General features: G+C 38.2%; 1 protein-coding gene across 4 annotated transcripts in view; it reads left to right on the forward strand.

Moving 5' to 3' along the window:
• The window catches only part of GK5 (glycerol kinase 5), a 65,481-nt gene extending 49,522 nt beyond the window's left edge, over positions 1–15,959 (forward strand). For all 4 annotated transcript variants that reach the window (XM_032264549.1, XM_032264575.1, XM_032264567.1 and 1 more), the window contains 5 exons: positions 4,728–4,822; positions 6,564–6,667; positions 7,516–7,575; positions 8,853–8,986; positions 14,107–15,959. In XM_032264549.1, the coding sequence (XP_032120440.1) occupies positions 4,728–4,822; positions 6,564–6,667; positions 7,516–7,575; positions 8,853–8,986; positions 14,107–14,255 (542 nt within the window). In that variant the 3' untranslated portion in view covers positions 14,256–15,959. The remainder of the gene's footprint in view (positions 1–4,727; positions 4,823–6,563; positions 6,668–7,515; positions 7,576–8,852; positions 8,987–14,106) is intronic.
• The last annotated feature ends 1,854 nt before the right edge of the window (positions 15,960–17,813 follow it).

Here is a 17,813-nt window from a genome sequence, read left to right on the forward strand (position 1 = left end):
TTCAATATTTTGGACATGTATTTTTGGGGAACTCTAGATTATCAGAAATAAAATATGTAGGTTACGTATTTCTTCTCTTTAAGTTACACCTTTTATTAATTTTACTCCTTCCCAGAAGATTTAAGGAAAAAGCAAGAGTCAATTTCACATTCATTAGTTAAAAAACAAAAATGATTCCAGAGTTTCACATGACATCATGTACACATTATCAATGGGAATCATTTCCACTGCTCACCTGGGTTGAGGCTCGTTCATTGTCATTGTCATGTGGTGAAAACTCTTCTCTAGGAGATGGGGCTAAATGGCTCTGACCTCTAAAAGTGACCTGATTTCTTACAGAAACAAATCTTTTCTGAAGGTCAGGTTAATCTCCTGCAGGAAAATGAGACTATTGGTCTAACTGGATGGAGGTAGAGAGAATTCAGAGTTGAATTATTTACCTTAAAATTTAATTCATTTGGCATAGCTAAATATTAGTGGTATGTATTTGTCTGAAGTTCACACACAAAAAAACAACATTTATTTGAATACATCTCTTTCTGAAAATTCACTTAAATGGGTATATTGAACAAAATAACTAAATTATCTGCATGAGTAACACCATATATAAAAGCCTGAGTAACCTTGTCATTTCCTTGAAGATTGTATACTCTGCCTGCTCTGTGCCTTTATGTCTTTGTGTAACATGCTAGGCTGTTCCCCCCTAAATGGTGGCTTCCTTCCACCCAGTTACTGAGTTGAATAACTCAGGCTCGAGTATAAATGCTGTTTTAAACTGGTCTCATCTTGATTTTTGAATTTGTTTTTAAATCTTTTTCACACCACTTCTCTTTCACTGTTTCCCTTTATCCTCCTATGTTAACTGTCACGTTTGGGTCCCCACATTTGATTATCTCTGTTCTTTTTAATTTGGTCCATTTCTGGCCCTGTTTGCTCTTTGCTCTATTTTTCTATCTGAGTCTTATAAATATGCTCATGTCTTTAGCTTTTTTCAGTTAACAAGTAATCGAGTACTTGGTATGTACTTGGAGCTGTCTGTGTTGGGAGGATACCAGCGACACTCCTTGCCCTTATGGCGGTTACAGTCTAGCAGGAAAGACATTCATTAAATGGACAATTAAAAAAAAAGTTGGCTGGTTGTGATAGCACATACGTGTAGTTCCAGCTACTTGAGAGGCTGAGACAAGAGGATCACTCAAGCCCAGAAGTTTGAGACCAGCTTGGGCAACACAATGAGACTCCACCTCTATATAGTCAAAAGAAAGAAAGAAAGAGAGGGAGAGAGAGGAGAAGAGAAGACAAGAAAGAAAGAAGGAAAGAAAGAAAGAGAGAAAGCATTAGTGTTAAGTATTAGAAAGGAGAAGTGGTAGCAACATCAGTGATTCCTTTCTAAAGGGGGACTTTGTGTAGTCTAGAGAATCAGAAGGCTTCTTTAAAGAAATGATGTTTCAGCTGAGCGCTGCATGAAGAATAATAAAAATGGCTGGACAGGTGGGAGAAGCAGTTGGTCAAGGAATGATCTGAGCAGAGAGGACCAGTGTAGAAGGCCTTGAGCAGGGAGCATTACTTCTGTAAGGAACTGAAAGAACGCCTTATTTCTTTTCTACAATAGAGGCAGTTTCCAATTCTGCTATTCGCTAGTAACAAGGGTCAGGGGACATCTTTTCTGCAGCAGTATCACTTTTAATTGTTGTGTCACACCTGCTTGCTCTAGTCAATCCCCATAAGACTCCTAGTACATGTTTAAAATTACCCAAGCCTCTTGTTGCCTAGAAATAATGGAAACTGGTTCCTTATCTCAGGGTACCTTCCCCAAGAGATACAGTCTCCCACATTAGAGATGAGATAAGCACTCTTTCCTTTGTGAACTAATTCTAAATGATGGTGACTAGTTACATGTTGCTTATAGTGAGTAGGGTTTAGAGAGGATGGTGGTCTTAATTCACGGTCCTGCCTGCCTCTCTGCTTCCTTCTGGGATGACACAGTAAAATAAGTATGGCTTGCTGCTGGAGTTGGACTGGAGCCTAAACACGGATGAAGCCTTAAGTTCTCAAGCAGACTGTGCAGACCCAGGGTCTGTGGAGGGCACCATCTGGATGTTATTGGTGAAAATGCTAGTAGCTGGTAAGGATGCTGTTAATATTCTATAGGGGTACAGCCTGCTGAACTATGCAGTATCCCATTAGTACATGGAAAAGAAAGAGCTGGCCTGGTCCATCCCTGAGAGAGCCTGCTAGTGGTGGACACATCAGTATGTTTGTTCTGAACTGCTCCCCTTCCAAGCTGAGAGGAGAGTCTAGGCTCTAGACTGTCTCTAGACTTTCGTACTCACAGCTAGAGAACCCAATAATTGAAGGTATTCGCTTCTTTACCTCTTACTGCCCACCCGCCCCAAAAGCCTGACCTTAAAGAGAGCACAGAGTATTTAAGAGCATACCTTGAAGGAGGGTGAACAAGCTCAACCAACTGTAAACAAATGGCTCCTACAGAGGCAGACATAATGGAAGAAACAAGATTAAAACAACATAAAGAATAATCACAGGGCATGGTAATAGAATTAAAAGAAAAAAAATAAAGAAAAGAAAAACCTAGTGAAAATTCTTAAAGGAATAACAGAAGATATTGCAAAGAATGTTTGGAAAATATGAGTTTTGAAGAACAAAAGCTATGCTATATAAAAATATAAAAATTAATAGAAAGTCAAATGGACAGTACTGAAAACCCAAATAGGGATCAGGAATAATTCTAATTTTATTTTATTTTGAGACAGAGTCTCACTCTATCACCCAGGCTGGAATGCAATGGCATGATCTTGGCTCACTGCGACCTCTACCGCCTGGGTTCTAGCAATTCTCCTGCCTCAGCCTCCCAAGTAGCTAGGATTACAGGCATAGGCCACCATGCTGGGCTTTATTTATTTATTTATTTATGAGACAGAGTCTTGCTCTGTCACCCAGGCTGGAGTGCAATGGCACTGTCTCAGCTCACTGCAACCTCCACCTCCCAGGTTCAAGTGATTCTCCTGCCTCAGCCTCCTGAGTAGCTGGGTTTACAGGCACCTGCCACCATGTGCAGCTAATTTTTGTATTTTTTGTAGAGATGGGGTTTCACCATGTTAGCCAGACTGGTCTCGAACTCTTGACTTCATGATCTGCACGCCTCAGCCTCCCAAAGTGCTGGGATTACAGCCATGAGCCACCGCATCCGGCCTAATTTATTTTTAGTAGAGACAGGGTTTCACCATGTTGGCCAGGCTGGTCTTGAATTCCTGACCTCAGGTGAACCACTTGCCTCGGCTTCTCAAAGCACTGGGATTAAAGGTGTGAGCCACTACATCTGGCCAGGAATAATTTAAAAACAAAAAAGAAATAAAGAAAAAAACAATTGAAAGGCAAGAGACGTAGAGGAAAGACTGGCAACAAAAACAAAAAAAATGTGAATGATAATTTTTTTTCTGAAATATTACTTTTCCAGAAAGAGGAAAATAAATGAAAATATAATAATAAAAGAAAGAATTTAAAATAAACTTCCCTGAGCCAAAGAAAGACCTGAGTGTTCAGACTGAATTGGCTTACTGAGTTAAAAAAAAGTAACAGACAGTCATATGTAGGTGATTGTCTGGATCTCCAGGATAAAGTAAAGCTTTAAAATAGAATAGTTTATTTAAAAAGAAGACAATATCAATTATTGGCAGGAAGATAGGGTGACTGGAACTCTCATGCTGCTGGCAAGAGTCTTAAATTGGCAGAGCCACTTTGAAAAACTGTTTGGCAGTATCTGTGTAAAGCTGGTTCTAAATGTGAAGACCTTAGAACTGCCCATTCCATTCCTTTGTGTTAATAAACAGAAATGTATACATATGTCCACCGAACAGAATGTACATGAGCGTTCATTGGGATCTGTTTGTATTAGCCAAACACTGGGAACCACCCAGATGTATGTCCGCGATAGAGTAGATTGATAAATTGTCTGTAGTCACATAATGGAATACGATATAGAGGTGAGAGTGAATGGAGTACAACTACAGATAACAGTGTAAATGAATGCCACAAGCATGATGTTTAACAAAAGAAATTTGTATCTTAACCTGGGTTTGAGTTACCTGGGTGTATTCACAATGTGAAAACTCACCTAGCTATACACACTCAGGATTTGTGCATTTTTTAAGTCTGTATATCATATACGTCAGTAAAAAGTTTACTAAATTAATTGTCTTGGTTTTTTTGTTTGCTTGTTTTTTAAAAATTGACTTTTAATATATCTGTTACTGGCCCTTTATTGAACTTATTAGATGAAATAGTTTTTCAGTTAATTCTCTTGAGTATTATATTATAGATAGATGATACTTTCTTCAGAAACCTAGGATGGCTTTTATCTTTCAAAGAATAATTTTTTTAATGCCAAAAATCATACATAGAATTGATTTTTGAAACAGCCCAAATATCTTCAGAGAAAAAAGTAAGGCCTGTAGAGCCTATCTGAGAGGGCCTTCTGTCTCCTGTCTCCCTTCTATGGGCCTGTAAACCTATGCAGCATGAGAATTCAGATAGTACCAGAACAGAATGGTCTTTGTGTTGACCCTTTTAAGTGAGCAACCTTTTACATTATATTCATGATAAATGTTGATGCAGGTAAATACTATCATGTAACATAATTATTTTTGTGCCTCTCCAACCTCTTCATTTTGTTTTAGGGTTTTTTGTTGTTTGTTTGTTTGTTTTTGCAGACCTTTTCACAGATGCTGCTGAGACTGAAAAAATGGCCAAAAGTTTGGAGGATTCTGAAGGAGTTTGTTTTGTTCCATCTTTTAGTGGATTACAGGTATTTTTTTTTAAGTTAATGGCATTACAAATATTTTCCTGCCACACCCAAACTTATATATCTACCACTCTGTTACCTTAAAATTTGAGCACTGAACCAAACTAAGATGAAAGGTGCATTTTAGGGTTGGGAAGTTATGTTCTGATGAAGCATGAATTCCATGAGGGAGCAGAGCATCCTGAGTGTAAGTGTGGCCCTGCTGGCTTGGATTGTGCTGATAGAATTCAGCTGACTTCGGCTTAGAACTGTGTGGAACCTAAGAGTTGGCAGGTTTATCATAGAACTTTTACATAAGACTTAGTATTACTTTATCATGACCAAAAATAGCCATTTCCCAGTGGGGGAAAATATATTGGTAAATTCGCATTATTTACTTAGAGAAAATAGGCCATTGAGAAGAGAAATAATGTCAAGGTACATACATCACACACATGCATATGTATGTATGTATTTTGCTGTTGTACATTTGTAAGTTTTCCTAACTTTTAAAAAAAATCAAAATCTTTTTCATTAATTGTCGTGTTGGAGTATTGGTTACTTTGCCTATTCAAAAAATGAACCTAGTGAAAGACTTGATTTGATAACATTTAACTTTGTATTTAATTGAAAGACCTCTGATAGTGTTTTTAGTTTTAGATATTATTACAAATACTTTTTCTTTTTTTTTGAAACTGAGTCTTGCTTTGTTGCCAGGCTGGAGTGCAGTGGCGCTCACTTCAAGTGATCCACCTGCATCAGCCTCTCAAAGTGCTAGGATTATAGGTGTAAGCCACCGTCCCCAGCCTGTTTTTCATTTTTGTGTCCTAGAATTGTCTTACATTTCTGGAGATTCAAAGATGAATAGAAACCTCATCTGATTAATACATACTTCCATCTCAAGATTTTGACTCTGTTGAAAACATGTTAGGCTGGATTATTTCTGATATCAGGCAGTTAGACTATTAAGCTAAGAGAGAAGAGTGTAGTGGTGTGTTTTTTTTAGACCCCATCTTACTTTGTCGCCTAGACTGGAGTGCAGTAGTGCGATCATGGCTCACTACAGCCTCAAACTTCTGGGCACAGGCAAGCCTCCCACCTCAGCCTCCTGAGTAGCTATAACTACAGGTGCATACCACCATGCCTAGCTAATATTTAAAGTTTTTTGTGAAGATGGCACCTTGTTTTGCTGCCCAGGTTGGTCTTGAATTCCTGGGCTGAAGCAATTCTCCCTCCTTGATCTCCCAGAGTGCTAGGTTTACAGGTGCGCACCACCACACCTGGCCAGAGTATAGTTTTAATGTCAGACAATATATTTGATTTAAGTTATGACACTGAAAAGTACATTTTTGTAGAAAGCAATTCTACATAGTACAACGTAGAAAGCTATCCTACATAGCAAACAATTTTAGTGTAAAAACTACAGCTGAAGAAGGGGGATTTCTGTGATTGCTCTTCATTTTCCACATTTATAAAGCTAAGCATTTAATAATTTGTTACCGTATACTTCAGTTTCTCATTTTGGCATAAATGCAAACAGAAGGTCTAGCTAAGTACAGTAACCGTGGACTAAAGATCATTTAAATGCTGTTAAAAAGTTATCTCAATTTTTAGCATAATCTTTGGACTATCTTTATTTTTAAATTATTTAATCATAGCATTATTTTCTTCTAACGTGGCTATGTTTTTATTGTATACTATTCCCTCAAGTCCATAGATGTAATTTAGAACAATAATAATACATTCTTATTGTCTTTTACTGTAGGGTCCGTTAAATGACCCCTGGGCATGTGCCTCCTTCATGGGTTTGAAGCCTTCCACGAGTAAATACCATCTCGTACGAGCAATATTGGAGTCAATAGCTTTCAGGTGTGAAAACCTGCCCTAAACTTCCCCTTCCCCATACAATATTGCCATGTCTGTTGCCGCACCCAGCCTCTTAATTTTAATTAAATTCTTTAATTTATATTTTTGGCTTATTTTATATTATATGTAATATGTTCTTCTTGCTAATTTCCATGGTATCTCTTATTTTTTTAGTATTTAAGGTACTAATACCACTCAGATTTGATATCTGGAAATTGAAGGATTTTTTTTTTAATCAAATTTCTTAAGCATGCAAGATTCAAAATTTAGATTTTTCAAAGATGTAGTAGCCTTATTCATGAGGGAGAATTTCAAGTAATAATGCTTCTGTTGTACCCAAAAATTGAGTCATCAGAATTATTTTTCATGCACATTTCCCTGTAATCTTTTTGTTATGGGACAGGTGTAAATTATTAAAATTAAGAATGAGGCTGTCATGAATATGGGATGTTTGTAACATTTAAAATAAAATTTTCTAGATTACAAAGTAATTATTTTTATATTTGATGAATTATATTACATTTTACTTATGGTTGCCATCTTAATAGCTATCTATTAAATAGATGCTTGTTTTAAATTTTTCTTTGTAGAATGGTAATAGGTAAAATTTAGTTGTAAAATATAAATTATGCCTTTTTACATGAAGGGAAAGAAACACAACAACCTGCTCTTCTTGCTTGAGTATCTGTTATGCAGTTTATATTTAGCATAAGTTATTTCTTTAATATTTTGTTTTGTACATTTCATAAATATCAAATAAATTAAACTATAGTTTTTTTTGAGATCAAAATACCATAGTGAATTATTATGATATGAGTTTCTTCTAAATAGTTATCTTGTGTTTTAACTAGAAACAAACAGTTATATGAGATGATGCAGAAGGAGATTCATATTCCTGTAACAAAAATCCGGTATGTAAAGTTTATTTCTTTCTTTCTTTTTTTTTTTTTTTTTTTGAGACGGAGTTTCACTCATGTTACCCAGGCTGGAGTGCAATGGCGCGATCTCGGCTCACCACAACCTTCGCCTCCTGGGTTCAGGCAATTCTCCTGCCTCAGCCTCCTGAGTTGCTGGGATTACAGGCACACACCACCATGCCCAGCTAATTTTTTGTATTTTTAGTAGAGACGGGGTTTCACCATGTTGACCAGGATGGTCTCGATCTCTTGACCTCGTGATCCACCTGCCTCGGCCTCCCAAAGTGCTGGGATTACAGGCTTGAGCCACCGCGCCCGGCCGTAAAGTTTATTTCTAATAGATTTCATTAGAAATTAGAAGTAAATGGTAGCTGCTATGAGCTACCACTCATTTCTTTTTGAGATCCTGAATAATTCATCATTATGATTATGGAAGATTTCAAAAATAACTTCTGCCTAGCTCCTTCACAACAAAATTTCTTTTTTTCAAATTGAGACAGAGTCTCGCTGTGTTGCCCAGGCTGGAGTACAGTGGCGTGAACTCATCTCACTGTAGCCTCTGCCACCCGGGCTCAAGTGATTCCCGTGCCTCACCTTCCCAAGTAGCTGGGACTACAGACATGTGCCACCATGTCTGGCTAACTTTTTTGTATTTTTAGTAGTGATGGGATTTTACCATGTTGGCCAGGCTGGTATTGAACTCCTGACCTCAAGTGACCCGCCCTCATCAGCCTCCCACAGTGCTGGGATTACAGGTGTGAGTCAATGTGTCCAGCCACAATAAAATTCTTGGTCACAGGAATTTGGAGAGGAAAGGAGAACTAATTATGGGTTTATGGAGAATATATTGCAATATCAAATTTGGGTGCATCTTGACACTCATATGTGTATTATATAAATGTTTAAAATCTCTTTTTTGAGTGTGTGGCTATCCTTAGGGCATGAAGCATCAAACTTCTTGACTTTTTTCCTGTAATAGCTAAGCGAATTTTTATGTTGCCCTAGTTTATTATACCTGGCCTGTATCAAACTAGTCCACTAAGACAAACAAGGGCAGGTGAGAAAATTGATGGTAGAAATAAGGAAAATGTTTAAAGATTACCCAGTAGGATCCTCTGTCGTTAGGTTAATGCTAAGTGATATAATTTTAGAATTAAAAAGTCAAATTTATAAAATAAAATCAAGGATTTCAGAAAAAATATGTAGGCCACTGAAAAAGAATGATGCTTTTATTGTAGTAATTCATCTCACATATATTTTGTTTCCCATAGGGCAGATGGAGGAGTTTGTAAGAACAGTTTTATCATGCAGATGACTTCAGACCTGATTAATGAGAATATAGACAGACCTGCTGACGTTGACATGTCGTGCCTAGGGGCAGCTTCTCTAGCTGGCCTTGCTGTTGGTATGTGTGAAGTTTATAAAATTGAGAGCTTTCTTGCAAACTGTTTCTTACAGATAGCCTTTCTCCTCTCAAATCACAAAATTCTAGAGAAGCTGAAAAGCCTTGGTGTCCATCAAACTCCATATACATATGCATATTGCTCACAAAATATCCTGTTGACTTCCTGTGTTGGTAAGTCTGGCTGCACCTCTTCGTACCTCACTCCTTCAGTCAGAAGTATAAGACAAGGACAGTTAATTCTCAGCCGTGTCAGTCTCTAGCAAGAAAGAGTCTCTGGGTAAACTTTCTGGTTAGATAGTGTTAAAGAAAAAAATTATTCAGTGACACTTATTAAAGAACATTAAGGTGAGCCGGTTGTGGTGACTCACGCCTGTAATCCCAGCACTTTGAGAGGCCGAGGTGGGTGGATCACCTGAGGTCAGGAGTTCGAGACCAGCCTGGCTAACATGGTGAAACCCCCGTCTCTACTAAAAATACAAAAATTAGCTGGGAATGGTGGCACATGCCTGTAGTCTCAGCTACTTGGGAGGCTAAGACAGGAGAATTGCTTGAACCTGGGAAGGGGGAGGTTGCAGTGAGCAGAGATCATGCCACTGCATTCCAACCTGGGTGACAGAGCAAGGCTCTGCCTCCCTCCCCCCCCCCCCAAAAAAAAGAAGGACTATCAAGATAGGTATAGAGACTCCTTCAGTGGGATCTTATGGTAGGAGAGAGAGATTAGGCTCAACTATAAATACAATAAGGAAAAGTGAGAAATTATAGCCAAAGAGCAGAGTGACAGTCAGTGGATGGAAAATTACTAAAAGGAAACATTGAGGTAAGGGGAAATTCTTGCTAACCATCCTGATAACATTCTCAAGAAGGCAGGCCAGGGTGATCAGATATCATCTGGAGGATGTTGGAGGATGAGATATCGAGGTTGATCAGAAATTGAGGATAGGAGATTCTGACTACACTGATTTAGCAGAATTCCTGCTAAAATTATGCAGAGGTGACCATGGATATCCAAAAGTTGAGGCCTAGTCAGAAAAGAGCTTGGAAGAGTCTGAGTGGAGTTTGGTCAAGGAGGAAACTTTGCCAGTAGGTTTGTCTTTGGCATTAGAAACCACTCTATTCTTTTATTTATTGAGCAACATTTGTGGAGCACCTGCTACAGAACAATCACTGCTGGCAATAAAGAGATTAAAAGCTATAGTCTCAGATCTCTGGTGGGAGGAGACAGGCAACTCAAGTGATGATTATGTTTGCTTGATAAAGCCAGTGAACAGTGACAGTATTAAGGAAGTGGTCTAGGCTTCCCAGAAAAGAGCACATATAGTTCAGTTTTGAAGGGGCTAGCAGAGAGGTGAGGAGAGGGTAAGAGATGGGTGGTTCAGTATCCCTATTGCAACTCGTGCAAAGGCATTGGTAAAGGATGGGGAGTACTGATATGGTGAGAGTAAGAAGGGAGTGGGAGAGGTACATAGAGGTCCGGTTGTGGCAGCACCTCATAAAGAGGAGTTCAGACCTGATTCTGAAGACACTGGAGAGCCACTAAAAAATTTTAAGTACTGGAGGAACATAGAAAGATCTGCATTTGAACAGATCACTTTGACAATTAGTGAAAAGATCAGTGAGGAAGGCCGGGCGCGGTGGCTCAAGCCTGTAATCCCAGCACACTTTGGGAGGCCGAGGCGGGTGGATCACGAGGTCAAGAGATCGAGACCATCCTGGTCAACATGGTGAAACCCCGTCTCTACTAAAAATACAAAAAATTAGCTGGGCATGGTGGCGCGTGCCTGTAGTCCCAGCTACTCAGGAGGCTGAGGCAGGAGAATTGCCTGAACCCAGGAGGCGGAGGTTGCGGTGAGCCGAGATCGTGCCATTGCACTCCAGCCTGGGTAACAAGAGCGAAACTCCGTCTCAAAAAAAAAAAAAAAAAAAAAAAAAAGATCAGTGAGGAAGAATAAGAATGGAAGTAGAAATGTCAATTAAACGACCCCCTAAGGGCCAGGCACAGTGGCTCATGCCTGTAATCCCAGAACTTTGTGAGGCCAAGGTGGGCTGATCACAAGGTCAGGAGTTTGAGACCAGCCTGGCCAATGAAACTCTGTCTCTACTAAAAATAGAAAAATGGTGGCGAGGACCTGTAGTCTCAGCTATTCGGGAGGCTGAGGCAGGAGAATTGCTTGAACCCGGGAGGCAGAGGCTGCAGTGAGCCGAGATTGTACCACTGTACTGCAGCCTGGGCAACAGTGTGAGACTCTATCTCAAAAACAACATAAAAAGGCCCCCCAGGAAGCAGGATGATGCCTTGGGACACTGGGAATATTTTAATGTGTTTCTTTCTTAGGGGTGTTTGTTACAAAATAAGATACTTTACATTTGACAGTTTTAGGCTAATAGTATATTAAAGTTACAAAAAGCCTGAAATCTTGGTAAATTCATCTTAAACTTGATTCTACTAAAAATCTGGTAATTTTGAATAAAATTGAAACAGTTATTCATTTGTTCGTTGATGAATATTTAATTTAAATTGAAGAAAATAAACTTTCCCTTAAATAATCAATCCCATTTGCAAATTTGAACTCCTTCGTATTCCAACTCCTATAAATTTAATATGGTCAATTTTCCTCTTATTACTTTCACATCTCTGATTGAGCAAACTCAGAACTGTAACAAGGTAACTCAAATACTTAACACATTGAATAAATTAAGCTATAATTATAGTAAATCAAGTTCTCATAAGCATTCTTATAGTTATGTTAATCAGATTCTTCTACGCTTTTCACCTTGTAAGACTCAATAAGTCAGATTCTCTTGAAAGTTTAAAATGCTTTAAGTAAAAATAAAATAAAATAAAATAAAATGCTTTAAGTAACGAACACATGCAGGTTTGTTGTTGTTGTTTTGAGACGGAGTCTCACTCTGTTACCCAGGCTGGAGTGCATTGTTGCAATCTCAGCTCACTGCAACCTCTGGTTCCTGGGTTCAAGCAGTTCTCCTGCCTCAGCCTCCCAAGTAGCTGGGACTGCAGGCAGACGCCACCATGCCTGGCTAATTCTTGTGTTTTTAGTAGAGATGGGGTTTCGCCATGTTGGCCAAGCTGGTCTAGAACTCCTGACCTCAGGTGATCCGCGCCCCTTGGCCTCCCAAAGTGCTGGGATCACAAGGTGAGCCACCGTGCCAAGTCCCACAAGCAAGTTACTTTTATACATAACACAGTGACTTGAGTTTTATCTATGTCATTATATCTATATTTAATTTCAAATCTTTGCTTCTATCTTAGAAATATGAGACTATGTATAGCCTCTGTATTTTACAGATTTACCCAGAAATTGGATTTGCTCTATACGCACTTAATAAAATGACTTATAAATATATATATATATATATATATATATATATGTATGTATATATTTTTAAATGTAGACAATAAATTCTGGAAATGAAGATTTTAAGAAACACATTTATTTTCCTGATTAGATTTATCTAACTATAGTATATTGATGAAAACTTCTTTCTTTAAAAACTTGTCTACATTAATACTTTATTTATTTATATATTTATATATTATTTATTTATTTGTTGAGATGGAGTCTCACTCTGTAGCCCAAGCTAGAGAGCAGTGATTCCATCCCCGGTCACTGCAACCTCCACTTCCTGGGCTCAAGCTATTCTTGTGCCTCAGTCTACTGAGTAGCTGGGATTACAGGCACACGCCACTGTGTTTGGCTAATTTTCTATATTTTAGTAGAGACAGGGTTTCACCATGTTGCCCAAGGTGGTCTCAAACTCCTGAGCTCAGACGATCCGCCTGCCTCAGCTTCCCAAAGTGCTGAGATTGCAGGTATGAGCTACTGCACTCAGTCTACATTAATACCTTTAAACACAGATAGTCAAAAATGTTGAAAGAATGTCACCTGACTACATTTTAGAAAAGAGAATTTAATGTGTCAGTTTTATGGGTAAGAGAAAATGTACTTCCCGAGGATTTGTAGACTGTTTCAAAAGAGGTACGTTAGACCTTTCGGTGAAATGCGCCAAGCTTACTGATAAGACACCTGTATCATTTCAGACTACTTATGATCTTAGCTATAAATGTTCTCGCCGGGCGCCATGGCTCACACCTATAATCCCAAGCGCTTTGGGAGGCCAAGGAGGGCAGATCACCTAAGGCCAGGAGTTTGAGACCAGCCTGGCCAACATGGCGAAACCCGTCTCTACTAAAAGCACAAATTAGCCAGGCATGGTGGTGCATGCCTGTGGTCCCAGCTACTCCAGAGTCCAAGGAAGGAGACTTGCTTGAGCCTGGGAGGCGGAAGTTGCAATGAGCTGAGATTATACCACTGCACTCCAGCCTGTGACAGAACAAGACTCTATCTCAAAAAAATAAAAGTTCTCTTGCTTTTTATTATAAATCATATGATTCTTCCTGCAAAGAGCAATCTATGCTAGGACTGGAATTTAAATAAATAGTGTAAAATGCTATAGTTTGAAAGAGAAACTATTATGTTAATACCCAATTTGAATTTTATGCATATTCCAAAGGGTTGCCTTTTACTTTAAGATGTAAGACAAAAGTCTTAATTTATCTTCATTTATTTTAATTGCATAGAAAGAAAATATCCTATTTTTTTTTTCCTTTGTCTTCTTTTTTTCTTTTTTTAGAGACAGAGTCTTGCTCTGTTACCCAGGCTGGAGCACAGTGATGCGATCATAGCTTACTGCAGCCTTGAACTCCTAAGCAAGTGATCTTCCCACCTCAGTCTCCCAAAGCACTGGGATTGCAGGCATGAACCACTGTGCTTGGCCAGAAAATATACTGTTTTTCACTGGGATTTTTAAAATAATAGCAAGTTATGAAGTTAAATGATGGCATAGAGTAGCTGCTTTAGAAGTGATGTGGTATCTTACCACACAGAAACTGAGCTGAAAGTTAGAAACCAAAAGACTTGAAAATCCTGGTATATTGTGTTCAGGAATGATTAATCTAACAAAATTCAGAAGTAACAAGGTATTTTGGATTGTTTTAAAAACAGTAATTGTTTACCTTTGTACCATCAACTCACATAGGTTTGGATAAACTTTATGGATTCATGATTTGCCTTAAAATTTGAGAATAATTTTTTTATCTATAGGGTTTTGGACTGACAAGGAGGAACTAAAGAAACTGAGACAAAGTGAAGTGGTTTTCAAGCCACAGAAGAAATGCCAAGAATATGAAAAGAGTATGGAAGACTGGGCCAAAGCAGTGAAACGCTCCATGAATTGGTATAACAAGACATAGCACTAAATGAAATGACCAAAGCCATGGATGGCTGCTTTATGTGATGTGCAGATGAGATGAAGCTCAGGGATAACCAATATGACAATGACTGAGAGGAGAAAATTTTAAATAAGTTTCATAACTTAAGAGAAGAAGCATTACTTTTAAAAAAACAAAACAAAAAACTCTTATTTTTTCCCCTAAATCGTGGTAGGGCAGCAATACCTCAAAACTTTATGTCTTCTATTTTGTAGCAAATTCCAAAGGACATTAGTCATTTCCAACCATATTTTGACAGTTATGGGTCTGCTTCCTTTTTATCCTGGGTCAGTGGTACATAGGAACATAATTATTTACCATGCAAGCTAATAGTTCTGGGTCAAGCACCATGCACGTATTGTTCCAAAATTATGTGAAACGTATTTCTTTAATTCTTTAAAATTAAGTGAGCTATTTGAAGCACTTATAGCTAAAAAGAAAGAATAGAAAATGTGGAATTTCGAAACATTAATATTTTATGTTTAAAGCCATAATTTTCTAATATATCCAAATATGAGCTTAATATGTCCCTCTCAGATAAGCTTATGAGTTAGTTAATGCTTTCCTTTACTGGTCTTAAAGACACTGCCTTAATTTTTCCTTGTTTAACCAAAATCTGAGCATTCTTTCTATGTTGAAATCATTGAAAAACTAATTTTAGTTAATGAACTAAAAAGAATATTGATTTTTAAGAAACAGAAAAACACTACTTATTTTCTTTCTTAAATAACATTTATTTCAAAAACTTCTGGCTGAAGTATAACATGCTGGTAGGTAAGGTAAATCTTGCCTTTCTCTTGTTCTTTATCTTCCTTCATAGTTTAGATGCTTGTATAAATAATGTATTTCATTTTTATTAAGTGCCTGATTGACAGAACTTAATTTGAAGAAAGTGCCCTAATTTATTGACCACTTAAGAATTGCCTTTATTGGGATTTTTTTTTTTGTTCCTGCATCTCTTTGATGTTTGCTCAGTCTGCTCATCTCTCTCAGTATGTGCGGTAGATAGCTGAGAGAGAGGAGGAAAGTGTGTCTATGCTCGGGATTACCCTTCAGTCACTCAGCCAGAGACCCACAGGGAGCAGCAAGGACAGTCTCACATTCTCAGACTTTCCTACAAGAAACAAGAGGAGTAAGTTGTGAGTAGTGTCAAGCTGGATATCGAATTGTCCTAAAGCAGTTGACCCCATCTTCCAACACGTTTTCACTTTATTTGCCCCTCCTACATTTGCGGTAGGTTCCCTTTGGATCTGCAGCAATAATGACTATTTCTCTCTTGGTCAGGATTTATCAAATAAAATCCTTTTATTACAAAACTAGGTATTCTAGTTACATAATAATGTAACTAAAGGAGAAACTTACAGAGAATTTTGTTTTTGCTGTCATATGTGTCCATTTTGGAGACAGATATGATAGAACTAGAAGTTAAATTGCATTTCTGCAAGTTCCATTTAAATGAACTTCAAGTATCTTAATTATTCAATTTTCTGATCAAGGCATTGTAGCAAATATATAGTATCATTATTAATTAAGATTTGGAAATATTTTTGTTATTAATAAATAGAGGTGTTTTATTTACTGTAAAAAGCCAAGCCTCATTACGTAGATAAATCTTTTTATTCTTTCCCCTGTTTGCATCCTTTCTATAAAGCTTAGTCACCAATTAAAGTCTTCCTGTCAGAATCACATGGAAGCTGCTCTGCTGTTTTACTGTTACACATTCTGTTTCTCAGTAAGTGTAATTTTTTTCTTTTCCTTTTTTTTTGTACAGGGTCTTACTATGTTGCCCAGAGTAGTCTTTAATTCCTGGCTTCAAGTGGTCCTCCCACCTTGGTTTCCTAAAGTGCTGAGATTACAGCCATGAGCCACTGCACCCAGCCAATGGGCGTAATGTCATAGGAAATAATTATTTTTGTTACAATATACTGAATTGTCATATTAATACCTGAAAATTTGTTAGTTCACTTCTTTTCCATGTTCCTCATTCCCAACATATAACCACAAAGTAAAGGATAAATACTTTGGGTTGGGCAGAGTGGCTCACGCACTTTGGGAGGCCGAGGTGGACAGATCATTTAAGGTCAGGAGTTTGAGACCAGCCTGATGAACATGGTGAAACTTATCTCCACTAAAATACAAACATTAGCTAGGCGTGCTAGCACAATCCTGTAATCCCAGCCACTTGGGAGGCTGAAGCAGGAGAATCGCTTGAATCTGGGAGGTGGAGGTTGCAGTGCGCCAAGATCATGCCTTTGCACTCCAGCCTGAGCAACAAGAGCGAAACTCCATCTCAAAAAAAAAAAAAAAGAATCAGTACTTTTCAGATAATGTTGGAAAGTAACTTTGAATGTCTCTCATCGGAACTGAGCATCTTCTCAAGTATCAGTGGCTATTTTTTCTCTTCTGTGAATCTAAGAACTAATATTTTATTTTTAATATTTCTGGCTATTTTTAGTGACAGAGTTTAGTAAATATTTTGTCAGACTTAACCAATATCAGAAACATGACCACATTTGCTTATGTGGTTGCAGAAACAGTTGATAAGATCAATTAAGCAATAAAATTGTCCTTTTTTTTTTTTTTTTTTTTGAGACAGGGTCTTGCCCTGTCACCCAGACTGGAGTGCAGTGGCACAATCTTGGCTCACTACAACCTCCGCCTCCTAGGCTCAAGCAATCCTCCTGCCTCAGCCTCCCAAGTAGCTGGGATTACAGGTACACGTCACCATGCCCAGCTGATTTTTATATTTTTACTAGAGACGGGATTTTACCATGTTGGCCAGGCTGGTCTCAAACTCCTGACCTTGTGATCCACCCACTTCAGCCTCCCAAAGTGCTGGGATTACAGGTGTGAGCCACTGCGCCTGGCCTGTCTGTCTTCCAAGTTTATTTTTCATTTGTATGCTAATATTTAAAGTTTAGGAAAATGTGTGTTATTTCTCAGCGTGTTTTATTTTCCCTTTATGGATCTATCACATATTTTTAGGAGATCTGCAGCTATCTCATCAAGGAAGAGAATGTTCCTGTTCAATCTATCTTAAAGTGCTACTAATTGCTTTTATACTATAGACTTGCTGATTTTTTCATCTTTTATATCCAACTATGGCATGATTTCCCAATCTCATCACTGACATTTTGGACTGGCTAATTCTTTATTTTGGGATACTATGCTGTACATGAAAGGATGTTTAGCAGTATCCCTGACCTCTGCCCTCTAGCTACAAGAAGCATCCCCTTAGTTGTTATAACCAAAAATGTCTTCAGACATTGCCACTCTGAGAGGCAAAATTGCCGCCAGTGAGAGCCACTGATACAGGCTGTTAGAAGAAAGTTGAAAACTCAGTGAATATAGTGTCATACCACTTTTCTTTTTGCCTCATTTTACCTTGAAATGGCTGTTAGCAAAAAAAAGAGGTAGTCATGTCTTGAAATAAATAGGGTTTCTATTTTGCTGATTAACGAAGAAAAAATGTCTGAGCCGGGCATAGTGGCTCACGCCTGTATTCCTAGCACCTTAGGAGGCCAAGGCAGGCAGATCACT

This window comes from Sapajus apella, unplaced genomic scaffold (genome assembly GCF_009761245.1).
Source record: "Sapajus apella isolate SASKATOON/1434 unplaced genomic scaffold, GSC_monkey_1.0 scaffold4, whole genome shotgun sequence".
In the NCBI taxonomy this organism is placed as follows: domain Eukaryota; kingdom Metazoa; phylum Chordata; class Mammalia; order Primates; family Cebidae; genus Sapajus; species Sapajus apella.